Source organism: Pipistrellus kuhlii, unplaced genomic scaffold, assembly GCF_014108245.1.
Source record: "Pipistrellus kuhlii isolate mPipKuh1 unplaced genomic scaffold, mPipKuh1.p scaffold_m20_p_25, whole genome shotgun sequence".
NCBI classification, from domain to species: Eukaryota; Metazoa; Chordata; class Mammalia; order Chiroptera; family Vespertilionidae; genus Pipistrellus; species Pipistrellus kuhlii.
In genome coordinates this window covers 3,734,189-3,758,259 of record NW_023425524.1, presented here as the reverse complement: position 1 = coordinate 3,758,259, position 24,071 = coordinate 3,734,189, and the positions used below count along the sequence as shown (strand labels likewise).

The window sequence follows — 24,071 nt, the reverse complement described above, 5'->3', positions numbered from 1 at the left end:
ACTTCTTACAGAAATCTAAGAACATGCTGCAGGTGTTCTTTGTTTATTGGAAATAAATGCCTCCTTCTAACTCGCAGCGTTCTGGCTGGTTTTCTTTCAGACCCTCACTATGCTCCCGGCCAGACTTCTCTTGCCCAAATCCATGGGATATGGAATATCCTTATAAATCAGAACAAGTCACGCTGAGAGCAAATATCCCAGCTTGAGACTTACCCAAAAGCCGAGGCATGCTACATTTTTTAATGCCAGAGGGTTTTGGATCCAGGGTTAGGACCTTTCTCTGTTTATTAGCAGATTTATAATTCAGGGGCCCACAGAGGGCGAGCAGGGGTCCTCTTGAACCGGACCACTTCCCACATCCCAATGCCCCCCAATGAAAGAAGTCGGGAAGCAGAATAACAAAACCATTAACTTAATAGCATAGAATTGATGGCCGGAGTCTTGCAAAGCTTATGTCAGCAAAGCAAAATAATGACTGTCACTTTCTGTTAGACCCTTGGCTTTATGGGTCCTGTCACCTTGATAATAACACACAGCTGATTTAGTGGCTCTGTTTCTCATGGCGGATGGCCTGGTGGTAGGCTTTCCTGAATGTGGCCATGCATTGGAGAGGACACTACATGTAGATAACACATGGGAATACTCTCAGCCATGGCTTCCTCCTGCTGTCTGTATGCCAACTGAGCCCTTCCCCTTGCTCTACCTTCCCCTAGATTCTCAAATCCAAGGATTTGACGTCTCCAACCCAGCGCTACATCGACAGCAAAGTGGTGAAAACAAGAGCGGAAGGGGAATGGCTTTCCTTCGACGTGACCGACGCTGTTCACGAGTGGCTCCACCACAAAGGTTACACCCTCCCTCTGTTTTCCTCCCTAGATGTCCAGCCACCCTAAGTTATTGCAAAGTTGACTGCATCTGTAAGGGCACAGACGCTCATGCAAATGACCTCCTTGGCTTCATGTTTTCCAGACAGGAACCTGGGATTTAAAATCAGTTTACACTGCCCCTGCTGCACCTTTGTGCCGTCCAATAACTACATCATCCCCAATAAAAGCGAAGAACTAGAAGCGAGATTTGCAGGTAACTGAAACGTGGTCTCGTAAGGTGGGGGGGAGGGGAGGGCCTCTGTTAACAACCTTGTGGGTGATGACGTCAATTTGCAGGTGAAAACAGGATTGTTTGGTGAGGTCTAGGGAGTATCATTTGTTTGGGCAGAGATACAGTTGGAGAAAGACACTTGAAGGCAGAAAGGATCGGAAGAAAGGGCGTGGTTCCTCCTTTATGCCGCTCGATGCCCAATGATGACTTAGCAATACTGACTGACTGACTCAACAAACCATTACATAGTTATTTTAAGCATGTAAGCGAACCCATGTTCCACATATGCTACTATCATCAACGAAGAAGATAGCATGTATTTAAGGAAATCCCCCACACCAATGTCAGGAACCCTTATCTGTATTTCACAAAGAAGGAAGCCCTCTTGCTCCCCAATCCCTTTAACTAACCTTCCATGTAGGGGAACCAGTTCACTCTTCCTGGCTGGTGACCAATATTTTGGGTGCCTTCCTTATCAGACTTTTATAATAGTGTCTACACTCCTAACAGGGCTTTAATTTCCCCCAGGCTCCTGCTTACCTGGTAGGTGAATTAGCCAAAGGTCAAGGAGAATGAGGAGATGCCCACAACAACGTAGACTTCCCCCTCCTCTCTCATCATCCAATCAGGTGCTAGATTATGAGTCCCTGGATGGTGAGAGGTTGAGAGGGAAGTGGATGCCGTGTGTGGTTGTGGCACTGCTCCCTCACCACCGGGTCAGGATGCCCCTTGCCCTTCCCTAAGTGACACCACCTGGGCCCTCCGTCCATCCACTTGCAGAAGGCTACCGTGGCCCCAGCTCATGGAAAAATACTCCCAGAGGTCAGGAGATTTAGTTCAGCCTGTAACCTCGTCATGATTCTCCAGGGTGTGGAGATGAAATGCTCAAACTGGCATTCTGCTGGGTGAGCTCTGCGGAGCTCGAGTTTCTAAATCTCAGATGGGATCAGGAAAGTGTTGAGGATGCCATGAACCCAATGAAAAAACCCTTTCTTCCCAGCTTCCCCAAATAGCATCAGGGAAGGGTGACTTCTGTTTCATTTGAACCGAATTCACTGCAATTTAGGGGAAGTCTTCATTTCTGTTCATGAGGAAAGTTTTGAGTTGAGTTCTCCCAGGAAGAGAGGCAACCAGAGAGTGACAAAGGCAGGTTCTATTGCTGTGTGTTTGGTCATGGAGGGGTTTGAACACAACGTGAACTGGGGATTGACTCGAATGAACTGCCTGGGCTGCCCTGGGACTAGAGGTCAAAGACTTCTTCTGTAGCGACTTTCATAGCCAACGAGCCCGGTCTTGGACCTTGACCTGCCTTCTGACAAGAGCCCCATTTAGAAGTGTTTGTTGCCACCTGCTTAGCCCTCTTGCACCATATCTATTTCCGTAGGGAATGACTGTCGCCAGCTGATGCTGACATGGTGGTCATCACTGCTATTTGTGACAGTAGACAAACGAAAAAAAAAAAATATGGCTGATGATATCTGATGAAGGTAAAGCTAAATGTTTATTACCCAAATGCATTTTTTCAAGGTATTGATGGCACCTCCACATATACCAGTGGTGATCAGAGAACTATAAAGTCCACTAGGAAAAAAAACAGTGGGAAGACCCCACATCTCCTGCTAATGTTGTTACCCTCCTACAGACTGGAGTCACAACAGTCCAACCGGCGGAAGAAGCGTGCTCTAGACGCAGCCTACTGCTTTAGGTAAAGAACACAGACATACAACCAAGTCGTTGCCCCTGGTAACTCCTTTACTGCCTCTGCCCATCCCCTAGTCAAATGGACTAGCCCTGTACTCATGGCGTAGGGTCCGGTATAGAACAGTGCGGCCATCGCATTTCATAACATCGTTCTTCCCACGGGCTTAATATAGTTATTTCTGAGTTGTATTCATCATCTCTTGAGCAAGAAATGGAGTGTAAAGGGAGAAAGATAGTCCCCCGAATTCATCCTCCCCATCCCCCACACAATCCCTCTGAAGCAGTTTGGGGCTGAGGAAGAAAATAAACTGGCCACCCACTCAATTCCCTCCCCCCCATCAAATGGAAGTTTATTTGAAGGATGTGGTGGCTCTCTAATCAGGGAGGCTCACCATCTGTATGAGCCTTTGTCCTCACTGCCCATGGTCATAGTGCTTACACAGTAACCAAGATGCAAGATGTGGAAGAAGAATGCTATTTGTCATGTCTCTAGCTACAGAATATGCGAGAAGGGAGGGCACACAGAGTTACTTCCTATTCCCACGTGAGTCCACGGAGGGGGCAGTGTGGATGTTCCCCCATGGCTTCTTACCAACCCTGAGAAAGGGAAGACTCTCTCTTTCCAGAATGGAGCAGCGAGGGGTCCTCGTTGATAAAGTACTCAAAGGGTCAGAGTTCACAAGCGTTTGGGGTTGCTAGGGCCAGTATTTGCATAAAATAAGACTCCATGTTTCCCGATCTTTGGTTCATTCCTAGATCACGGAGCATGACATGAAATAAAGGATTTGTTTTCAAAGGAAAATGCCTTAGATGGAGCTTAGAAAAAAGCTGTTGTATGTCCTCATTTTATACTGGAAAGGGCAGGAAAGGCTGGCTGGCAACACTGTGCAGGGCTGGTTGGAAAGAGGTTGGTCTCCATCAGCCACCTTTCTGTTTATAGCTGGTCATTCAAGGGAGAGGCTTGATTTTCAAGATCTCAGACATGGGGTCAGGGTATAGAGTTGAAAAGGGAAAGTTGTCGCAGAAAATCACCATCACAACCCATGGCGAAAGCCACTTAGGCGACAATGAAATCATGAAGAGCTGGCCCATGGTTTGGCTAATAGATATTTGCTGAATAAATGAATGAGTCACTTTCCTGGTTTGGGATGAGGGGCAAGAGGGAAATCTGCTTTAAAATCTCCATTGCTCTTCTTTTAACAGAAATGTGCAGGATAATTGCTGCCTACGTCCACTTTACATTGACTTCAAGAGGGATCTTGGGTGGAAATGGATCCATGAACCTAAAGGGTACAATGCCAACTTCTGTGCTGGGGCATGCCCGTATTTATGGAGTTCAGACACTCAGCACAGCAGGGTAAGTACTTGGTTGGCTCCTCTTTTCTATTCTTAGGTTGCTAATGTGCATCTGCTGATAACAGCTGACCCTTGAACAATGCAGGCATTACAAGCACTGACTCTCGAAGATATGTGAAACTTTTGACTCTCCCAGAACCTAACTGGTCATCCCTCTGTGTCAGCAGGGTATTCATCCCAGGATCCTTCACGAATATCAACCAATATAGATGCTCAAGTCCTTTATATAATATGGAGTAGAAGAGTGCCTACTGTCAGTCCTTTGCATCTGTGGTAGTTTGAATCCACCAATGCAAAAATAAAGATGTTTAAAATAAATAATGCCAACCTTGAGAGTTGATGTGAAGAAAAGGTGACACAGAGGGCTGACTGAGAAAACCACATATAAGTGAACCCATGTAGTTCAAACACGTGTTGTTCCAGGGTCAACTGTATTCCCACATGAATTCTGATCATCAGGTGATAATGTTGAAAAAGAGAACGCTGAGGATTCAGTAGATACATTGGCAAAGTGAGTCACCGGAGTCTGACAATTATAAAGTGATTTCACTTCTTTGAACCTCAGTTTCTTATCAGCGAAAAGGAACACCTCTCTTAAAAAATTATCCTTAAAGATGTTTTAATCTTTATTGTTGAAAATATTACAGATGTCCCTTTTCCCCCATCGACCCCCTCCACCCACACCTGCCCCCTACCTTCATCACACTATGGTTAAATAAATAAAAATAAAAATTATGTTTTAAGTTAATAATGCCAAACTTGAGAGTTGATGTGAAGAAAAGGTGATGCATGGGAAAATTATTTGAAAATTAGTATTTCTAAGTATTTTTAAATGTAAGCTCAAGTAAGTGAGACTCTGAAAATATTATCAAGTTACTTTAATGAGGATAGAGGCCAATAAAGAGGCAGGTCCTAGGCTGGATGCTGGGGGTTCCCAATCCAGATGAGCGAAGAGTTTATATTTAATAATTATATTTGTTCAAATGCTTCTTTTTTGGTGTCTGATGAGGAAGAAGGACTTCATGACACATTGCAGTTGGATCACGAGAATTCTTGATTCATATTACACAGTGTTTTACAAAGTATCATACTTTTAAAAGATATTAGGTTGTAAGAGCATGTAATAAATAACTTCAAAATGGGTACTTAATTTTAAAGATTGCCTTTAGCATTTATGTAAAATGTTTTTTGTACTCATTCAACAGAAACTTATCTGGCCACCGGGTAAAGCTAGCAATAAAACTACTGTTCCACAATGTGATAAGTTATCTTGTCCAAACCTGTCACTTTTCTAAAGAAAGGGGAGCCCAGCTGTGTGACTCAGTGGTTGAACTTTGACCTATGAACCAGGAATTCACAGTTCAATTCCTGGTCAGGGCACATGCCTGGGTTGTGGGCTCCATCCCCAGTAGGGGGGCATTCAGGAGGCAGCCAGTCAATGATACTCTGTCATCATTGATGTTTCTATCTCTTCCTTTCCCTCCCTCTCTGAAACCAATAAAAAATAATTTTAAAAAAGGAAAAAGAAAGAGCATGTTCATGTAGGTGATGTTCCCCAAACCAAACAGAAGCTTACAAGGTAGACCGCTGGCTTTATAACTAGGCCTCTGTTGGCTCCGTTTGGTAGAATTTCATTCCTGAAATGTGGCTACCCATTGGGGTTATGCCTCTGCAAATCTTCTTATTAAAGAGGCATTAGACAGCCTGCCTTCCCTGCAGGGTAGGAAAAAGAATCTACTGCCAACGAGATCCCATCATGCATTCAGCTGAACACATGAGCTTCAGGGTTATCAATTATGTTAGACAATCCCTAGTATCCAATTCCTCTTTACTTCCTAAGAAAAATCACATGTTAGTGGGACATGAAGTCTATTTGTTTATATAATAAATGGCCACCTATGCAAGACTTTAAATTGAGAAACTATGACTCTCCTCCCCTCAGCTGTTTGCCCAGCTCCCCTGTAGATTTTGGCACTTGAGGCCGGCCATGAGCTTGGCCATGTGAGGGAAGCTTGCTCATGCCTGTCCCTTTGTCCGGGCCCTCTAGCCAGGCGGCCTCCTCGGGGCCGTGGCAACAGTAGCTGTAATGTGGGCAGGCCCAGTTGCCAAGTAGAAACATAATTCCCCCTCCCAGATACACAGAGGGAGTGTGTGAAGGCAGAGACCTGCTTGTTTTTCAAGGAGAGAGGAAGAATAACTGTCGTGGTCACAAATATGTGGTTTGGACAGTTACCCAACGAGCCAGAGGTGGCTTAATAAAGTAGCCAGTGTTGCTGCGCTGAACGGATCATCTGTCTCGGGATAAAAAACTCGCAGTGAATCTCGAGGAAAAGGTCACTCGCTGTTTGGCTAACACATTAATGGCATCCTTGGAAATGACTCCTTATCATCACCGGGGAAGCTGCGTACTGCCATCGGGAAAAGTCACATTCCCTTCTGTTAGAGAGCGGGGATCGCCCTAGCACATTTGGCTCAGTGGTTAGAGCACTGGCCTGGGAAATGGAGGGTCCCTGGTTCGATTCCAGTCAAGGTCACTAAGTACCTCGATTGCAGGCTGGATCCCTGGCCCATTCTGGGGTCGTGTGCGGGAGGCAGCCAATGGATGTGTCTCTCTCACATAGCTATTTCTCCCTCTCTGTCTCTCCCTCTCCCTTCCACTCTCTCCAAAACTCAATGGAAAAAATATCCTCAGGTGAGGATCAGCAAAAGCAAAAAAAGAAAAAAAAAAAAAGAAAACTGCAAGCAAACAATTTGCATTGCCCACTCAGGGCTACGATGTTGGGAATTTAAAAATTAATTGCCCTTTTTTTTTTTTTTTTTTCTTGTCCTTTCTCCCCGGGGCCCTCTCAGGTTCTCAGCTTATATAACACCATCAACCCGGAGGCATCCGCCTCTCCTTGCTGCGTGTCCCAAGACTTGGAACCTCTCACCATCCTCTATTACATCGGCAAGACCCCCAAGATCGAACAGCTGTCCAACATGATAGTGAAGTCTTGCAAATGCAGCTAAGAGCCTTGGGAAAGTGGCAAGATGGTAACCACATGATGATGATGATGATGATGATGATGATGATTTGATCACAACGTAACAAGTTTGTAAGGAGGAACCTAAGAGAGCTTGCTTTGTCAGTGTTAAAAAAAAAAAATCCTTTGAAAAGCGGTACTAGTTCAGACACGTGGAAGTGTGCGTCCTGTTTGTTAAAACTGGCATCCAAAACAAAACGAAGCAAAAAACAACAGCAACAACAACAAATGCGTGGAAGGCTTGATTCTACATTGCACCTACTCCGTAAGTGAGAGAGACAAGAAGCAAAACCTTTTTTTTTTTTTTTAAGGAAAAAAATAAATAAACACTGGAAGAATTTGTTAGTGTTAATTATGTGAAAGGAAACAACACACACACACACACACAAAAAAAAACAAAACAAAAAAAAACAAAAAAAAAACAACACAGGAAAATCCCGTTAAGTGGAGTTGTACATAAGTTCCTACCCCCACCGCACTTGATTTGTCTGTATTGCTATGCAATAGTCTCCCTTCCCTGGTCCTACTCTTAGAGTTAACAGTGAGTTATTTATTGTGTGTTTCTACATAATGAACATTTCATGGCCCTTGGAAAAGAAAACAGGTGTACAAAGTGGAGACCAAAATCCTTTGCCAGAAACTCATGGAGGGTTTTAAGGAACTTGAACTCTAACGAGCCAGAACAAGAAAGAAAAGAAAAAAAAAGAAGAAGGAAAAAAAAAAAAAAGAGGTCATAGGAGCCGGATGAAAACCCAGGTGAGTTCTTCTGTGACCACACAAGTCTGTGTTGAGATAAAAGACCCTGAAAACACACGCTATGTCCCAACTGCCAGAGGAAGCATCTTGTAAGGTTCAAAGCCAAAAGCCTGTTAATAAAGGAAACTTGCCATCTGAAGAAGTTTGGAAGGGTTTTTTTCTTCTTTGTCATTGTAAATGCTTCCCTGTCAGTCCACCAGTGAGAGGTTTCAATGCTTTGATACGCGCTGATCAAACTTCAAACATGGAAGTCTTGCTGTATAGTTATGTTATAGGTTCTCTTAGTTTCCATATTGTAACCATACCTTTATTATTACAATAGATGGGTATAGAAGCCCGTATAATTGGAAACACATCAGCCGATTTTTTTTTCAAACTATTAAATCAAAACATTAACTACTTGGCTTGTAATGTGTAAATTTTTACCATATTTTTAATGTGCTGTAATAATGTCAACTATGATTTAGATTGGACTTAAATTTGGGCTTTTCTTTTTTTTTTCTTTTTTTTTTTTTTTCACGATCACTCCGAATTGTGTGTTTCCTTTAGCTGACTAGTATTTTTTTGAGTAAAGCCCCTAGATTTTGATTTGCACTAAAAATACATGTGTTATATAGAATTTGCTCCACTGTGCTTTGTACTTTGTCTATTACGATGACGTAAGCTACCTGAGTCCACCTGTCCTTTTTTTTTTTCTTTTGCAAAAGGAGATAGATTTGAGTTGAGTGGTCTTCCTTCATCTTCAGAGCATCACTACTCATCAGTTCAGACATTAAAAAGCTCCTGTTTTAGGAAAACTGGGGAATAGTATAGATACAGAGATCACTGAGTCAAAATGTTTTCATTTTAGCAAAGGCTCAAGGATCTGACAGAAACCTGGTGACAGTTACAAAAGGTTTCTCTCACTTGGTTCAATCAGAATTATTGTGAAAATAAAGCAGCCAGTTCCTAGGACACATCTTTCACTTTAATTGGGCTGTTGGTATTCCGAGTGGGGGGAATGGGAAGATTTATCTTCTTATTGATTTTTTTTTTTAAGGGAGAGAAAAGAAAACAGGTCAGCATAAGTCATTCAGCTTATTTCACTGAAGGTATTTTAAAAATATGTTTTTATTGATTTTAGAGAGAGAGGAAGTGAGAGAGAGATATGAAAATATTGATGAGAAACATCAATCAGCGGCCTACTGGGGATCAAGCCCACAATCCAGGCATGTGCCCTGACTGGGAATCGAACCGGTGACCTCTTGGTTCATGGGGTTGATGCCCAACCAACTGCATCACCCCGGCCAGGCTGAAGTTAAGATTTTTATAGATGTTCTATGAAGGTTGAGAAGGCACAAACCAAATTCTCCCATGATTAAAAAAACAACAACATTTTTCCCCCCCTGTGAATGAGAGTTTGCTGCCATTTGCTTTGCTTCAATAAATGAAGGAGGTCACCTCATGTCACAGTTTGTAGGAGTTGGCAATTGTCCCTTAGTTAGCTTTAAGCTCAACACACGTAGGTCTCACAATGGGATATCTGCAGTTTCACCTAAACCCAAGAGAAGCTGTTTGCTATAGTCAACTTTTCTGTTTTTGGAATTTCCTGACCGCTGGCGAATTGGATGGTCAAGTTGGATTACTGGAATGGCAGGAGGAGGGAGCAGAGGTCGGAGGACCCAGTAGGGAACAGCCCTTGTGGTGGATGGAACCCAGTCCTGGATTTGAGGGTGTTGATTTCTTTCCTCTTCCACTTTTCTATGAATTCTATGTAAATCCCTTTTATTCCTGCAGGTATTTTCTTCTCAGAAAATGACATTTTGTTGTGTATTATGTTGTCTTTCCTCATGAATGCACTGATTAATATTTTAAATGCTCTATTTTAAGATCTCTTGAATCTTTTTTTTTTTTTTTTTTTTTAGTTTGGGGGTTCTATAAGGTCTTTATTTCCCATAAGTAAATATTGCCGGGGGAGGGAAGGGAGGGGAGGGAGAAGGGGAGAGAGGGGGGAAATGTTAGTATGAGGGGGTGGGGGGAGGGGCAGTTTTTATGTGTTAAGCAGCAGTACAATTTTACGGTTGACATGGTTTAAAAAAAAAAGGAATATAAGAATAGCTGTTTTGTATTTTGATGACTGATCCCGCTGTATTTTAACACGATGTATGTCTGTTTTTTTTTGTGGTGCTCTAGTGGTAAATAAATTATTTCCATTACACATCCATGTGTTTTTCCTGCCGTAGCGACGTCACTGAGACTAGAAAGGCCCCTGAGGCCATGACAATGCTCTCAAGCTGCACGTGACTGTGCCTCCCCTTCCCCAAAGTTCCCCCCCACCTCTACCCCTCACGATCCTGGCTTCAGAAATGTCATGCTTCATAGCTCAAGAGCCAGGCCTTATCTCTCCGGAGCTGAAGAAAGCCCTGTGCGGTCTTTGGAGTCTCTTGTTTATGGCTCTTTGTAATTGTCTGAGATGTCGTTTGCATCCAGCTTGACTGTCTACCAGAATAAAAATAAAAAAATGCAGCGAGATGTTTGGGCCAGACTCTGGCTTTCTGGTTCTGTGGACTGCCAACCCCAGGGCCAAGAGAACCGGTCTAGACAGCATCCCCTGTAGTCCCATAACTTGGATCGCGGCTGAGCCAGCCAGATATAACAAGAGCCACGTGCTCTTTGGGGTTGGTCGTTGGGAGCTGCCACTTCTCTCTTCATTTCGCCCCGTACCACGGCGCCGAAGGAAAAAAAAAAAGTCCCGTTTCCATAAGTTTCCTTGGCTGTTCCTGCAAGACCAGACTTCGCAAGGGGGTTGCCAAACTCTTAATAAATAGCACTAATAAAAAAAAAGGGACCGGGGCTCCATCTGGTTGTCTTGCTTTATCTAATGAAAGGACCGATGTGTGCCTGTTGTCGACAGCACGTGGAAACCAACCGTTCAATGCAAATGTGTAGGTGGAGGGGGAAAAGGGTTCCTTTCCTGCCATCTGCGTTTCTGGTTTCATACTCAATTCGAGGGAGTGTTTCCCTTTAAAACAATTAGTTGGTGCTTCTCTGCGGAGAGCCAGCTACAGGCCGATCATCCCCTTACATGCCGAGTGAGAAGAGGAGGGTACCAGAGGGTAAGAGAGGAGTCAGCTGACAATGTGGGCAGAGCAGTCAAGCCACTTTGAGCCTCTGTGTCTTTCTCTTTAAAACGAGGACCACCTGCCTTCCAGGATATTGCTTGTTAGGTTGTTTTGTTGTTAAGTGAGCGGACATATGATGATCAATAATGGTAGCCTTCACACTATTTCCCCAACCTATTCTGTTTGGGGATTTATGGTAATCCTGTTTGCAGTGAGCTTCTTAAAAAAAGAAAAGTTTTTATTGATTTCAGAGAGGCGGGGAGAGGGAGATAGAAACATCAATGATGAGAGAGAATCGTCCATCAGCTGCCTCACGCATGCCCCCTATGGGGGATGGAGCCATAATTGGGAATTGAACCTGACCTCCTGGTTCATGGGTTGACCCCCAATCACTGGACCACACTGTGTGGGCAGCAATGAGCTTTTTATATCCAGGCTGGAACCCGGGCGATACTTCTCCATCTTGATACTGAAGGTGTAACCATCCCCCACCAGACCTTAATCTCATAAATGGATCAAGCCATCTGCCACCCCTAAGAATATTTTGTGAACCCTATTTGTTAACCTTCTGGTGACAAGACTGACCCAAAACTGTGTAAAACAGTGGGGAAATGTTCATGTTATGCTTTGCTTAAAAGTCCACCAACTAAGATCCAAAGTAAAAGAGACCATGTGGCCAGCTGAATGACCGATGTCTTAAGACAATGATAATGATAACTGTGGTTTGCTGAGCACGTAGTAGGTACTGTTCTCTGTTAATCTAGTGAACCTCCCATTTCACCCTGGGATGTAGGTTTTCTTTCTTTCTTTTTTTTTTTTTTTTTTTTTTTTTTTTAAGTAACTCCATTTTACAGGGAGTGAGCAGACTTTGAATGGATCCATAACATGTCCTACATGTCCAAGTGGTGGGGTGAGGGGTGCCCACGGGGATGGCACTAGGTGTTAGACGGATGGGATCAGACGAGGCCTGGGTTCAGCAACCTCAGTACTTGAGCTCTGGCTAGGCAAGAATTCAGAGCCAAGACCCAAACTATAAGAGAACGTGTATAATAATAAAAGGGTAATATGCTAATTAGACCGGGCAGCCGAACAACCTTCCGGACGTCCTTCTGAGCGACCTTCGGACAAAACTGGGGCTGCGAGGCCAAGTCCCTTGCACAAATTTTGTGCATTGGTTCTCTCGTTTATTTAGAAAAGCACAGAGGTAAAAGAAATAATTATTAGGAGAAATGGGCTTAGGAAACACCTTAGCCAGGCAAAGGGCTGGCCCTTGGAGCTTGAAAGTGAGGAAGGTCAGCACTAGGGCAGGGGGTCATATCCAGGGCAGCTGGTCCTGAGGTGAGCCCTGGGAGTTGCTTGTCTGGTTTTGCTGCTTTTCTGGGCTTGAAGCCGAAATGCACCTTCAGCCTAGATGTTATCTCTCCAGGAGGAAAGACCAGGGGTCTAGATGCCCTAACTGGTTTGGCAGACTGAAAGGTCCCAGGTCGATTCCAGTCAAGGGCATGTACCTTGGTTGCAGGCACGTCCCCAGTAGGGGGTGTGTGGGAGGCAGCTGATTGACGTTTCTCATCAAAGTTTCTAACTCTATCCTTCTCCCTTCCTCTCTGTAAAAAATCAATAAAATATATATTTTTTAAAAAAAGTTCAGAGGGTCATGACCAGCTAGCATATGAAAGGCCCGGAGTCTAAACCACCTACGAGCAGCCATATGCTAGGGGAAGAAAGGTCACCATGGCAATGAGCCCTGCTCTACCGTTGCTAGGCACGTGGACCATCATCCTTGCTCCGAGCTTTGTCTTTCTAACTGCCTACCACACGAGGTCACTTGGTTTGTAAGAGGAGGGTCTTTGTCCAAACCCTCACTACTAACCATATGTGGCCTTTAAGCAATTGACATGTGGAATTAGGGCTAAACTGAGCTGAACTAGGCCAGTGGTTAGCACACTCATTAGTCAACAGAGCCAAATATCAACAGGACAATGATTGAAATTTCTTTTGAGAGCCAATTTTTTTAAACTTAAACTTCTTCTAACACCACTTCTTCAAAATAGGCTCACCCAGGCTGTGGTATTTTGTGGAAGAGCAACACTCAAGGGGCCAAAGAGCCGTATGTGGCTCGTGAGCCGCAGTTTGCCGACCACGGAACTAGGCCAAGGTGTAAAATACACATCTGACTTGAAACACTGCAAAAACATGGAAAATGTCTCATTGATTTTCCTATTGATTATATGTCTAAGTAAGACTATTTTGGATCTGTGGGGTTAACTAAAGTATATTGCTAAAATTAACTTCACCTGGGTCTTTTCACTTTTTTAATAATTACCAGAAAATTAAAAATAACTTCTGTGGCTCACTTATATAAGTGAGGATTTGTAGTTCTTTTTTTTTCCTTTTTCTCTTTAAATTAAGAATCAAAATTACAAGGACAAAGTTAGACTCAGAGCCTTAGAAAGGGCCCATAAAATTGAAAAGCCAAAACATCGTAAGCTGCACACGGGACTCTGGGTTAAGCTAACACCTGCTTGTTTTGAGCACACTCTAACCTTGCCATTCTAGCAAAATCTAGACTCCCCTAATCTAGTAAATCCCTTGTTCCTAATCTCCTCCTGCCTGTCTCTGCAACCACACCTGTGTTAAACAAAGCACATTAAGACCTTGGTTTTCCCAGCATTCCAGTCCACAAGCAATAGAGAGAATGTTATTTGTATGCTTGGTTTGAAACATCCTCACTAGATCCCCTGAGGTTGGAGAAATCTTTAATATAAATTTCAGATCATGGCATCAATACACTGAATGGCCGGATTATGATGATCTCTGAATGCATAATGCTCTGGCCACTCAGTATATATCTTATATAATAAAAGGCTAATATGCAAATTGTCCCCTTGACCAGGAGTTCAACCAGCAGGCAGGTCCGCCAATGTGCCCTCCCCTTGGCCAGGCTGGCCGGACCCCACCCATACACGAATTCATGCACCAGGTCTCTCCCCCTCCCCCCACATATACCCTGTTTCCCCGAAAATAAGACAGTGTCTTATATTAATTTTTTCTCCCAAAGTTGCGTTAGGTCTTATTTTCAGGGGATGTCTTATCTTTCCATGTGCTAGGTCTTATTTTCGGGGAAACACGATATATATATATATATATATATATATATATATATATATATATATATATACACACACACACACACACACCAACTAGCCAGATTATTATGTGTTCAAAGATCATGATAATCTGGCTACTCAGTGTAGATATGAATAACTGCACCTGAGATCGCAAAGGGAATGCTCTTCGCTTACTTTTTTTTCCAAGGAAAGAGTGGCTTTGGTTTTCCCATAACAGGTCTGTGTGTCCCCGAAACCCTTTGTAGCGGATTCCTTTCATTCAGGGAGGAAAGGCTGGTTGGAGGAGGGACGAGTGTGTTCCCGTAACTGGGCAGCGGCCGAGGGAAAGGAACAGGAAGTACTGAGGGAGACTCCATGCTCTGGGATCAAAATGAGCAAAATCGCTCAGCCACGAGAACAGACATAATTAAACAGCGGGCGAAACGCTGGGGGTAAAGAGAGAGCCAAATGGATCTCGAAGGCTTTCTCCCCGAAGTGGATTTTTCTCTGCCGACTGAAGAAACACAGATGGAACACTCAGGTGACATCATAGAGGCCTGGCCCGCCCGGGTGAAGGGAGCCCTCTGCTCAGGCCCAGATCTCGGCTCTGAATCGTATAGAAAGTTCCGGATCACAGGATGCTGAGAGCAAACAAGCTACGTTATGCAATCCACTTCTGCTCTGAAGGCTATGTGAACTCATGCAGTTTGGCTCTTCCTCAGATGTGGGCAGAACACTAATTTCTTCATTCGGAACCAGGTTAAATGAAGCAGAACAGCCCTGGCAGAAGTTGTCCAGTGGTTAGAGCACCGGCCAATGAACGGAAGTGTCCCAGGTTCGATTCTCTGCGGCCCTCGCTCTCTCACAACAATGTCCTCCCCCTCCCTTCCACTCTCTAAAAATCAATGAAAAGAATATCCTCCAGTGAAGATCCACAACAAAATAGAACAGAAAACTGAGCAGACCTTTAAACCAAGGGGTGGAGGCTCATTGGGTGGAAGATCACATTTCACGTCACGTACAAAGGCATTTTATGTTCCTACGACTGAATCCAGGTAATTTAAGAGCCTGTCGTTTAGTTTGGGTGGCACAACAGTGGAGCCTGCATCATAGTTTAAAAGCTGTCTCTCTGGCCACCCAGCCATCCGTTTTTTGATTCCCCCTACATACTCCTGTATTTTCCCTGCTCCCTGAGTACCATGTGGGTCCTCAGAGCCGCCTCCTTACCTTGTGGGGCCTACAGGAGGTGCATATTTGGTCTGTGGTGCTTTCCTCTTTCACTGGTATCTGGGGTACATCATTACCCATCAGAGAACGCGAACATGACCTTCTATAATATATCCCATCGGGTCCAAGCAGGAAAATAACCACCACCAGCATTTGAAACAGGAAGTCGATGTGCAAAATTGATCACCCAGGTGCTGAAAGAGGAACCAAATAAGGTTCCTTTAAGGCAATCTGGAGATTAGCATCAAGGAAGCTAGGACCGCCCCCAGGGAAGAGGGACAAGAGGAAGCAGTAGGACCAGGAACCTGTGTCTGCTGGCCGTTGGCATATTCGCTGACAATCAGTATCGCCTCTCAGACACGTGAGTAAAGCAGCTTTCAGATGGCTCCAGTCCCAGCCATTGACTTTCTGCGCAAAGAAGCTCAAGCAAGAAGCGCTTAGCTAAGTCCAGTTAATACCCAGAACCACAAGAGATCACAATAAAAAACATTTAATAATAAATCATTGCACCCGGCTGGTGTGTGGCTCAGTGGTTGAGCATCATCCTATGCACCAAGAGGCTACTGGCTCAAGGAATAATAAATTGATCACGAAATGGACTTCATCAATCTGCTAATGGTTAGCTATTTCAGTTGAAAATAGAGAAAGATATGAACTAATTACCCAGGATCCTTTAAAACATGTCAAAGAGTCTATGGTTGTAGGGTAGAGCAAAACTCTCACTCTCCCCTATATTCAGGTGTTCTACCTACTCTCAGAGATCCCAAAGCAGGGTATGCAAAAGAGAACTTTTTAAAAAATTATGTTTTCATTCATTTGAGAGAGAGAAAGAGGAAGGGAGAGGGAGAGAGAAACATGGATCTGCTACCTCCTGCATGCCCCCTAGTGGAGATGGAGACTGCAAATTGGGCATATGCCCTTGACCTGGAATGGAACTGGTGACCTCTTGGTGCAGGGGATGATGTTCAGCCAACGGAGCCAACTGGTCAGGGCAAGAACTGTTTAAAATTACAGATTCCTATGTCCACCCCAGATCTATGGTATCAGATCATTATTGGAGCTGGGAAGATTTTATAAGAAAAATAGTCTCTTCCAGAGAAACCTGATACAGTCCAATGCCAGCATTTGTCAATTACTGTCTAAACAAATGAATATAAATTTGTGGAAAAAAAAATGTTCATGAAAATGGGACCATTCCAATGAGGGATAGTTTCCAGACACAAACAAACATGTGAAAGAGCATTAAGTGGAAAATGAGTATCAACAATGTCATGTGATAACAAACTCACTCATTTTCTCGGCGCCATTCTCTCCTAGGAGATGCTTGTATATCTATCTGCCTGGCTCCCTAAAAGCAACATCTCTTAAAAAGGAAAAGTAAAAAAAATAAAAGAAGCATCTTCATCTCTAACTCTATTGCATGGCGAGGATAGGGTAGGGTCTCTTGGGAAAATGTCAAATATCAAACATGAAATGTTTAGGAGACCACAGTTTGTCATTTTCCCAAACAGATGTATCCCAGGACGAAAGGAAGAATTGTTTCTTCTCATGACAGTGGCTGCGAGAGGCTGAGATGGAAGCTTGGCAAGTGGGATGGCCTGTGATCCGTCATCTCAACTAGACATTTCCTGTGGGCCTGGCTTTCTCTATGGGAACTTTCTTGTGAGTTTCTCTTGTAGAGACTCCTTCTTGGGTGGCAACTCTTGATTGTTGCCAACTGATACAGAGTTCTGGCTTTGCCATTCGCCTCCAATCTGCTCAATCTCTCATAAGACAAACAGCTTAGTTTTGCTAATATTTCAAAAAATTAAACTAGTTGACTAGTCTTAGGTAGCCAAAGTAACTACTTCTCCACCTGCCTGCCCTCCGTGATGCTTTTTCCCCCCTGCCTATGTGCCTTTAATGAGGGACATTTCTGAAACAAGAGGAACATCGACCAACTTGATGAAGTATGCAATGATATCATCCTGAGAAGATTCTAGTGTGTGGTTCAAGCATTGGTTTTCCTCCCTCAACACCTGTCTGCCCAGGTGCAGAGAAAAGCAGAATGAAGAAGCAAGTGACTGATTTGTCTTCTGCCAAATACTTGACTGCTCACTGGTTCATAGGAACCACGTGGCCACAGTTGATTTTAAAGAAACCAGACCCTGCATGAGAATGTGAGTCCTGCGATAAAATGGGCAACAATGCCAAGTGCTTGGCACAGAATAGATACTCAATAAGTGGTGGTGTTCTTTCTTCATTTCCCCAATCAAATCACCTCCCTGCTTCCTGGCATCTTTCTTAGTGGCAAATTCTCCTCCTTCTGAGCTTCCTTCAAACGTGTACCAACGTGGCTTGTTTGACAGCTCTTGCCTGCCGACTACGCAACACCCGTGTCCATGGCTCAGCAAAGAGGAGACACACCCAAAGCAACCCCAGTTGTATCGATCCCTCATCTATCCCTCTCCAATTACCCACTTATTCTGGAAAGCTATCCTGGGCTGGACACCCCCAAAGTGCCATTGGCCTTTATCTGAGGTCCTCGGAGGGGCTGGGGCAGGTAGCACTGCCCTGACATGTGTAGAGACCTTGGCACCGGGGGAATTCACTCAGCAGATTCCGTCAAGGGTGTCTGCCCCTTCCCGTGGCAGAACACAATGGCTTTTAAGGAATGTTTGGATAAAACATTTTCCAGGCCACGTTTATCCCCCCGTAGGACTGTGTTATACGTGACAACCTTCCAGTTCTGAGGCCTGGCTTGTGCCAATCCACACAGGCAATTAGAGCTGACACATTCCATGGGCCATTGGTCAAGTCCTCAATAGACCAGAAAGAAAACCTGTCAGGAAAAACGTTACCAACAGAGGGAACCAATTGGAGTCACGTGTGGAGCTGCAGAGTAGAAATTCCTTCCTCAACTTGTATGCTGGGCTATTTACGATGTCACCATTTCTCCGGCCTAATATCCCCCTCCCCCAAGGCTGGGTATATTGGGCGCTTTGTAGTGCGGCTGATAGTGGTGGGCAATCTTGGCCAAACCTGCAGAGCTCAGCAATTGTTTCTAAAACCTCCAGTGATGTCATAACCCTCACCCAATCCCAGCCTCCTGAAGTTCCTTGCATTGATTCATGACTATTTCTCTCTCTTTTTTAATGTTTTTATTGAGTTTTTAGAGAGAGACGGAGTGGAGGTGGGGGGTAGAAAGGGGGAGAGAGAGAGAGAGAGAGAGAGAGAGAGAGAGAGAGAGAGAGAGAGAGAGAGACATCTATCTGCTGCCTCCTGCACGCCCCCTACTGGGGATCGAGCTGAAATCTGGGCATGTGCCCCCATCAACTGAGCCACACCGGCCAGAGCACGGCTCTATTTCTCATTTGTCTATTGCCTAGCATCTGGAAAGGTTCTTGTTCTGAAAACATTTTATTCATTAAAATGAGGCCCTGCTTGCTCTTCCTAAAGAGACCAGCGCCATGCAGGTTTCAGCCCCTCTCCCCATCTTCATGGAGGTAGCAAGACTAATGCAAGAAATGCTCATGTGTCCTCTACCCAGCCATATCTACATTTCTACTCACGTTCCCCTTCCTCTCACTGGATATTTTTAAAAAACCCCAGATATTGTATCTTTTGACTACGATTTTAAAAATCATGATAATGCTTCCCTGGATCATAAATAGACTCAGACATTCTGGGAAAAACCAATTAGAGACATTGATCCTCTCCAGAAGCCGGAACACATGGCAGCTTTTCTTTCTGAGAGAATAGGGCTAACAGTTCCCCTCACCCTCACATCCCGTTAGTCCTTCAGGAGGGGACACGTATCCCAGATGAGTGGCAAACAAAATCTCCATTAAAGCGTGCTCCTGCCCAGCTGGTGTGGCTCAGTGGTTGAGCATCGAACTCTGAACCAGGAGGAGCGAACCTCAGCAAGGATGGTCTTTATCTACAGGTAACAGTTTAGTATTTCTAGTTTGGGTTATGACCTAAATTAGAGATTAGGACAGTGGAGTTTTATAGAAAGGTCCATGTGTTAGTGTGTGTGTGTGTGTGTGTGTGTGTGTGTACAAATGTGCCAGATTGCCTGATTGGTGTGACTCAGTGGTTGAGCATCGACCTATGAACCAGGAGGTCACAGTTTGATCCCCATCAGGGCACATGTCTGGGTTGTGGGGTTGATCCCCAATAGGGGACGTGCAGGAGGTAGCCAATGGATGATCCTTTCTCATCATTGATATTTCTATCTCTCTCCCTCTCCCTTCTTCTCTGAAATCAATAAAAAATGTTTAAAAAAATATTTAAAAAGCTATGCTCCAGACCCAGGCAGAGCATCTGCGAAGATGACAGGAGACGCACATTCACTTGAATGAGAGCCATTTTGGTATCTGTCGCTTTATATACTTCGGAATCTCAGGTCTAAAAATAACCCCCCTTGAAAGCCTGGGTTGTTTATCGGTAGCCTGGGTTTTCCCATTCTTAAAAATACCCTGACCTGCGTACAAAGACTGGATTCCAAAGGTTAATGCTCCTTAATCCTGAAGGGAGTGGTGAGTAAATTCTTCCTAGATCAATCCAAGAATAGTTCTTGGAGTTATTCTTACAGATGTCATAACGGGAGCGTGGCTCCTCTTTTGAAGGAAGCAAGTGGATGGGGAAGGAGAATGGATGGGGAAGGAGAGGATCCAGACAAAAGAAAGATTATCCTTAATATCTGTCTACACTAATCACTGCACTGACATAGCTTTATCTGGGAGGGGAGAGGGGAAAATTGTGGGAGAACGTTCCCCCTTGATGACATTTCCATTTGAAGCCTAACTCCAAGAAATCAGAGCAAAGAGAACACTTAACAAAAAAGATTTTCTGGACCCAGAGTCTGATAATTTCCTCCGCATGAAGGATAACAGGCTCTCGCATGTCCAGTTTGCCCTCTTCACACGGAATTCTTTTCGTCCTTCTGTTTCCTGCAGAAGGTCTGGTGACCAGACTTTCTGAATCAGGGTTCTGTGTGCACCGCCACTCCCAACATGCTAGAGTCCAGATGCGGAGAAAAATAAAAAACAGCCCTGGCTGATGTGGCTCAGTGGATAGAGCATCGGCCTGAGGACCAAAGGCTTCCAGGTTCAATTCAGTTCAAGGGCAAGAACCTTGGTTGCAGGCTCCTGCCCGGCCCTGGCCCTGGTCGAGGCTTGTGCAGGGGGCAACCAATCTATGTGTTTCTCTCATATCGATGTTTCCTCTCTGTCTCTCTTCCACTTTCTCTAAAAAACAATGGGGGGAAATATCCTCATGTAAAGATTCACAACAACAAAGTAATAATAATAATAAAACTAACTCAACAAAGCTGGGAAGGTTCCTCATAGACCCCCAGTTTCCTCTCTGAGTTAATTGTCCTTTCCCATGACCTTTGATCCCCTGGCCACCACATCCAGGGCCCATGGATCACTTCCGGCTGACACCCAACCCCATTTCCTCACAGTACCAGTGTTGTTGTTTTCTGTGAACTAAAAACAAGCAACATTTTTTTTTTTTTTAAAAAAGGTATACATCTGAATAAGTTGGAAAGGTCAGCTAGGTTTTATTTTTGTTATTATTATTATTTTTTTAAAGGATGTATTTCTGTATGAGTCACTGGGCCTTCTTGGTTCCTGCCAGAATTATTACAAAATGAGTCTGGGAGACAATAAGCCAGTTGAAGACTTCATGGAATATTGACAGGCCGACTGTGGCATCAGGTGCCCCTGGACCAATGGGCCTTTCCTGGGTCCCCTCCAGCGTCGCCAGCAAAGCCACACATTGTGCAAAGATAACTATGTCTTCCTTCAAGCTGGCTCGTGACATTGGGCATTTCGGGAAAACTAGATTAGTGGTGATCGAAGATGATTGACACTTTTGCTCAGTATATCAGTGTATCCCTGGTGGAAAAAGGGACTCTGTAATAACTTTTTTTCAATTGCAATGGCTTTGCTTATGATGAAGAAATGTGTTCTATAATAGGAATGCTTCGTCATTCTGTTTAGATTTCAAGTTCTCATGCAAAATTATATATAGTAAGGAGGGAGTTCTCTGCTTCTCAAAGCCTTGTTTTTTTTTGTTTTGTTTTGTTTTGTTTTTGTTTTTGTTTTTTGCTGTTGTTAATCCTCACCTGAGGATATTTTCCCATTGATTTTTAGAGAAAGTGGAAGGGAGGGAGACAGACAGAGAAACATCAGTATGAGAGAGAGATGCATCAATTGGTTAACTCCCACATGCGCTCTGACCATGTCCCAACTGGGGCAGGGGAGCAAGCCTACAATCCAGGTACGTGCCTAGGATCCTTCAGTCTTCGGGCTGACGCTCTACCCATTGAGCCAAACCGGCTGGGGCCTCTTGTTCTGGGACCAGACTAGAATCATATTTGTCCTCAGATTTTAGATCCTGAGGTCATCGTTGCTCAGATGACATGACTCTCAAGACATTTCCCATCCACGTGTTTGAGTTTCATGCCAACCAAACAACATTTAGATTAATAAGCCAGATTCTTAGCTACTCAGTACATGGACGGGGATGTCTTAGACGGGAGGGACAAACATCCAGGACCACCGAAATAAATGAGCAATTGACCTTTTGGTTTCTACACGAATCTCCTAGAGTGAATATAGTGTGTGAGTCTCTCCCTATGCCTCTGACTAGCTCTAAGGTCCATTGTAGGGCTAAAAGGCAGAGGACCAGACTGGATGGTGACTCACGCACCAAAGCAACACCATGTTGGAAAATGCTAGACCAATGGCTAATGTGCTTTCCCCCTGTGACATCCTCATTTTGCCTCAAGACTTTCTTTCCAGGCTTTAACATGTCTTACCATTGTAAGATATCAAGTTCCATCACAGATTCTGAAATTACTCATTTTTTTTTTAACTTCCAAAGCCCCTTGAAAATTCCATTCACATACTATTTAGAAACTAGAGGCCCGATGCACAAAATCTGTGCACTCGGGGGAGAGGGGTTGTCCCTCAGCCCAGCCTGCACCCTCTTATAGCCCGGGAACCCTCAGGGGATGTCCAACTGACGGCTTAGGCCCACTCCCCATGGAGAACGGGCCTAAGCTGGCAGTTGGAGGTCCTTAGCACTGCTGTGGTGGTAGACGAGGCTCCCACCACCATCGTTACCCTCACCAGCCACGAACCCAGCTTCTGGCTGAGCAGCTCCTTCATTGAGCATCTGCCCCCTGGTGGCCAGTGTGCATCATAGCGACTGCAGTTCTGTCAATTTGCATATTAGCCTTTTATTATATAGGCTATTCCGATTGGGGGAAAAAAAAAAACCACACACACACACACACCAAAAAGCCCCACATGCAACTTCCTTTTTAATAAAGGTAACTAAATGAAACAGTCAAATTGCTCTTAGAACTCTTTACAGGCCTGGCAGTACTGGGAACCTTTCATCATGGACTTGTGACAAGTCACTGGGACCATTTACTGAGTTTCTCAGGGACAGACCAAGAATAGCAAAAGCAATCTTTTCTAACAGACTCCATGGTTTGCCTGAGAACAGCTAGGACTCATTAGAAATAACTTCCAGCTTGTATTAGTTACATGTGAGGATTTGTTAACAAGCTCTTGTACGCACAACAAAGATGGATTTCAACTTGATTCATCGCCCTCGCGCTCGCTCATTCCATGTTCTACACTCCATCCCTTCATGGAAACGCAAGCGTTTCTTGTTTAATGCCGTTCATTAGTGGAGGAAGTTGGGATGAAAATACCTTGAGTGCTCCAGCATTCAAATGCAGCTTCTTAATAAAAAGAAAACACTCCAGGACAATATTATGCAGTTTATAAATTCCACTGAACCACTGTACAAATAAACAAGGCTACTGAATCACACAACAGCTCAAGCTCACAATTAGGCCACACAAGCCCAGCTGCTCTACAAAGGAGCCGTGAGCCAGAGAGAGAAACTTTGAAGATAAATACTGCCATATGTGAAGAGAGAGAGAGAGAGAGAGAGAGAGAGAGAGAGAGAGAGAGAGAGAGAGAGAGAGAGAGAGAATCCCAGCAAACCTTAATTGCAGGGAGCATCATTTTCAAATGCAATTTGTCCCGGGGAATCAAGGATTTCGTCTCCTGACCCGTGACTACTGTAAGCATCAGCTTCGGTGGGGACGATAGGATTACAGATTTAATTGGAAGCCATGCGGGCCTGGAGACATGCAAGAGGTACCTACTTCCTGATCCGTGTCTTCTTCCTTTTCCTCACCCCACGGGCATTTCTCACGACTCCGCATATAACTCAATCCTGCGCTGAGTGATGTGAATTGCCCACTTTGTGCCTCAAGTGCAGAGAAATGTTCAATATATGCAGATGGCCCCAAAGGAGTTGTTGTTGATATTCCTCCGGGAAGAGACTCATTTGAGTCTTTGTTGGAGTTCAGTAAGTAGACTCCCTGGATTTGGTGACCCATTCCAAAGCCAAGAATTAACCCTCTTTGGCTTGACTGATGATCCTTACATTTGACAGTGACTGTAGTTCTTGGATTATCCTTGTCATCACTTCCCTTTTTTCAAGCCTTGACAGTGACTGCATTTCCAACTTTGTTTCTCAATGATGTCCAATACCAGCTGGGATGGGACCATAGCCACCTGGAAAACTGGAGGAATTCCCAGGACACCAAAAGAAGGCAGTAGAGCCACGGGGTGCACCATCAGCCACCAATGGGAAGCTCAGAGAGGAAGAGTCACCCCAAGGCA

At 44.4% G+C, this 24,071-nt stretch overlaps 1 protein-coding gene across 2 annotated transcripts in view; it reads left to right on the top strand.

Moving 5' to 3' along the window:
- Window positions 1-7,558, top strand: part of TGFB2 (transforming growth factor beta 2) — a 56,198-nt gene extending 48,640 nt beyond the window's left edge. For both annotated transcript variants that reach the window (XM_036453491.2, XM_036453492.2), the window contains 5 exons: window positions 714-846; window positions 970-1,080; window positions 2,626-2,803; window positions 4,003-4,156; window positions 7,006-7,558. In XM_036453491.2, coding sequence (XP_036309384.1) covers window positions 714-846; window positions 970-1,080; window positions 2,626-2,803; window positions 4,003-4,156; window positions 7,006-7,164 — 735 coding nt within the window. In that variant the 3' untranslated portion in view covers window positions 7,165-7,558. The remainder of the gene's footprint in view (window positions 1-713; window positions 847-969; window positions 1,081-2,625; window positions 2,804-4,002; window positions 4,157-7,005) is intronic.
- Window positions 7,559-24,071: the final 16,513 nt, after the last annotated feature.